The sequence below is a fragment of the Atractosteus spatula genome, chromosome 13 (assembly GCF_055471065.1).
Source record: "Atractosteus spatula isolate fAtrSpa1 chromosome 13, fAtrSpa1.hap1, whole genome shotgun sequence".
NCBI lineage: Eukaryota > Metazoa > Chordata > Actinopteri > Semionotiformes > Lepisosteidae > Atractosteus > Atractosteus spatula.
The window spans coordinates 9,376,754-9,380,489 of NC_142718.1; the positions used below are offsets into that span (position 1 = coordinate 9,376,754).

The 3,736-nt window shown below is 37.3% G+C and overlaps 1 protein-coding gene across 1 annotated transcript; it reads right to left on the reverse strand.

Annotated features, from left to right (window-relative positions):
* Positions 1-789: 789 nt before the first annotated feature.
* LOC148821771 (mas-related G protein-coupled receptor member X2-like) lies at positions 790-1,830 on the reverse strand. Its single transcript, XM_088929975.1, has one exon. The coding sequence runs from the start codon at positions 1,828-1,830 to the stop codon at positions 790-792; it is 1,041 nt and encodes a 346-aa protein (XP_088786101.1).
* Positions 1,831-3,736: the final 1,906 nt, after the last annotated feature.

Here is a 3,736-nt window from a genome sequence, read left to right on the forward strand (position 1 = left end):
TGACGTTCAATCAAAACGTTTTCATGTTTTCATTATTTTGGGGAATGTACACTTGCAGTTTTTTTTGTTTAAACCAGGACTAAGATATATTGTATCAAAGGTATAGATATTTTAGAGCAACTCCATCTATTATATGAAGCAGGTAAGAGTGGAAATATATGAAAAGATGCAACCCTCCAAAATAAATTAAATGTAGACAGCATACACATACAGTATTACAAAATATGCATGAACATTAACCAGCTTACACTCATGGAAAAAGATTAAAATGTGATAGATAATTTAGCTGTCAAATGTAACAATTAACTCAGCAGAATGTTGAAAAGCTAGAATATTGAATAGATCATGATCATATTACTCCTTTTTTGGCATCTGTACATTGGTTTCTGGTCAAGGTCTGCATTGATTTTAAAATAAATCTTTGTTCACTTAAAGCATTGCTCTGATGTGATGTTTTCTATTTATACAGTATCCACTGATTCTCATATTCTGTGAACTACAAGAATGGGCAATAGACTCTAGAACTCCCTTCCTAAAGAAATCCAGGATATTAGTTACTTTGTTGATTTAAACTTTGTTAAATGGTACATGTTGAAAATAGCAGACTCAGTTTTCTTGTTTATGTTATGTACTTACAGTATGTCTTGGTTTTACTTTTTTCTATGTGCATTGTTTTTTATATTAATATATTATAAATATTAAAAATGTTTACTACATGCTCATGGTGCATTTCCAAATATTGATGTTGGAAACCACAGTTAAATATTCAAATCTGTCTTGAATGAAGTTTTAAACTGTGTTATCAGTGGTGGCACAATGATCTTCTGGCACACTTTCAGTGAACTCATTGAAAGCTCTTTTCAAAATAATACGGAGGCCAGGCAAGGAAAGCATAACTTTTTTCTTTATCTCCCGGCCCATGAGCACATAAATAAATGGATTGAGGCAGCTATTGAAATAAAGAAGAAAAGCAGCATAGTAGCCAACTTGACCTGCAAGAGAAATTAAGCTGATTTCATTCTGAAGGAAAATCAACTGAATAACATGGATGTACTGGGAAACCTGGAAAGGAGTCCAACAGACCAAAAATAAAAGTGCTGTAAGGCAAACTGTGCAATTCACCTGACATCGTTTAGTCCCAACTTTCCTGTCTTTTGTGAGCTGGTGGACAATGATGGAACTGCAGGTGAAGATCGTGCACAAGGGAAGGAGGTAAACCAGTATCATCTCTGAGGTGGCAAGAAGCTTTAATGCTTCTAGATCCTTCACAAAGCATTGATGCCCACAGCCATCATCGAAACAGAAAAAGACCAATTCCAAATTGAAGAGGGTCATCAAGGCGAGAAGACACGAGACAGTCCAAACAAGAGCACACGCAAAAGCAGGGACATTCTTTGGGCGTCTACACTTGTACCAGATAGGGTGGCGTATTGCCACACAGCGTTCCAAGCAGATGGTGGTGATGAGAAGGGTACTGGCATAATAAAAGACACGTGCAAGGTACTGCTCAATTCTGCAAAACATCAGACCATAGATGTAGTCATTTTTGGCAAGGTAAATGGGAATCTGAGTGGCAAGAAGGGCACAAAATCCAAAATCTGCCACTGCTAGATTGAGTACATAAATGAAGAAGCCAGTTTTTTTCATCCGGAACCCCAATACCCAGATTAACACTCCATTTCCCAAACACCCAAATACCACAAAGATTGTGTCCAGGCACACATCCACCCACGGTAGTGTGGTACTGTTGCTTTCATTGCCCATCACATAGCTGCTGTTGAAGACGTCGGTCTCTTCTGTTCTATTCAAAACGTTCTCAAACCCATACATTGTTCTACTGTAAAATAAACAGGCACACAAACAATCAATCAAGAAAAGAAACATTTAGATATATGATGTTGGAAAAAAAATCCAAAGGTTTTCAGGACAGTCTGTAATGTTTCATTTTACCAAGTTGCAACTTTGTTTCAGCTTCCTGGGCTGTGATTTGATGGAAGAAAATCCAGATCTGTATTCTTTTTCTAGATTTATGAACTGTATAAACGCTTTTACTTTTGAGTTCATGGAGTAAATCATGATCTGAAGAAAAACAAACCTGTTACCGAGCTACAACATTGAACATTTCAGCCTCCATTTTCTTGCAGAATGTATTGGAGTTGTATTGTGTGTTCCTTAATTTTATCTATGAATGTATTTTTATTTTTCATGATAACTAATTTTGCAGCAGAATAGAATGAAAAGAAGAACAGTAGTTTTTCGTAAAATACAGTGAGATTTGAGATTTCATTATTTCTCTGTATTACAATTTAATTCACCTTGTGTTTATAGAATAATCTCTTAAAGGAAAATATTTTTGTTTGCTTAATTAAAAATATTTTGATGAATATGGACCAAAATATAGCAATATCAACAGTCAAAATAAAGCCAAGGAAAACAGTGAGGATTCTGTGACCTGAAACTATCAAGATTGTCTTTTAATTAAACAGTCTTTATTGAATTTTCTCCTTCAACAAGCACACTATCACACCCTGCAATGAAGAGACTCCTTTTAACATTGGCACAACTACAGAAAATGAAAAACCAACTCCAACTCTTCTAACCTAATGTAAACTGCCATAATTAGAAACACCAGGCTATTACTAGAATTGAAAAACAACTAGATTTATGAATAGCTAGAATTCAAATCTTCTCTTAGATGTTTTACATCCATAGGCCTAGTTTTGATTGAGGGCAAGTACTTATTCACTTGTACATCACATTCCATTAGTCATTATGGATACTAGTGAGCGGGAATGGCTGCATCACATCGCAATTCGTGTGAACATGAATGCGAGTTTGCAACTGCATGGCAACTAACATTACTTTCACAAAGTTAACGATTTTGTGCTTAACTTGAAATTTGTTAAACTCTTCTATAACGTCAATAAATTTATTTCGTTACCAAGATTTAATAACCAGTCTGAGAAACTGGCACTGCAGTTCTCCTTTAACTGAAGTGTGGTGGGGATAACTAAAAGGTCAATCTCATAGTTGTACCTAATCAGCATTTTTAAGGACATTAACTATATACAGTATACTGATGGAAAAAAGAAACAGAACACCTCCTCCTCCACACTCTGGCCCTCCCGTCTGTGTGGAACAGGCTGAAGAGTGACTCATCCCTGAACAGGACCTGATGCCACTACTGATGAGTCCATTGCAGCCTCTGTCTGACCCAAGCCAGTCAGTTGTGACGTCTAGGAGGTGTGAGCAGAGATCCTCTGACAGGTCGCCTTGCTCTAAGGCCAGCAGCATGGACCCTCACTGTCCTGTCACTGATGTGGGCATTGTGTCTGCTGGTGGTTTCAGATCTCTCAGATGGACCAGTCTGATGTGTCGGTCCTGCTCTGGTGTGGTCACTCGAGGGCGACTGGACCTCGCATGGTCATCTGTTCTGCCAGTCTGCTGAAACCTTCTCTGTATTGGAGCACAGTGGAGCGGCTTACTCCATAGTGTCCGTCAACACTGGCACATGACATGCCTGCCTATCTCATCAAATATTCCAAACATTCACATAGCATTCAATTCTTGCATGCTGTTGTCCTTAATCAAACAGTGGTTACTTTATTTAAATTATGTAACCGTCTATGTTATGTGGAAGCATTTTATTTAAAACATCAAAAGATATACAGTAAATCAACAAGATCATTAGCTTAGTGAATAAGAGAGAAACAAGAATAGATACACCGAGAAGAAG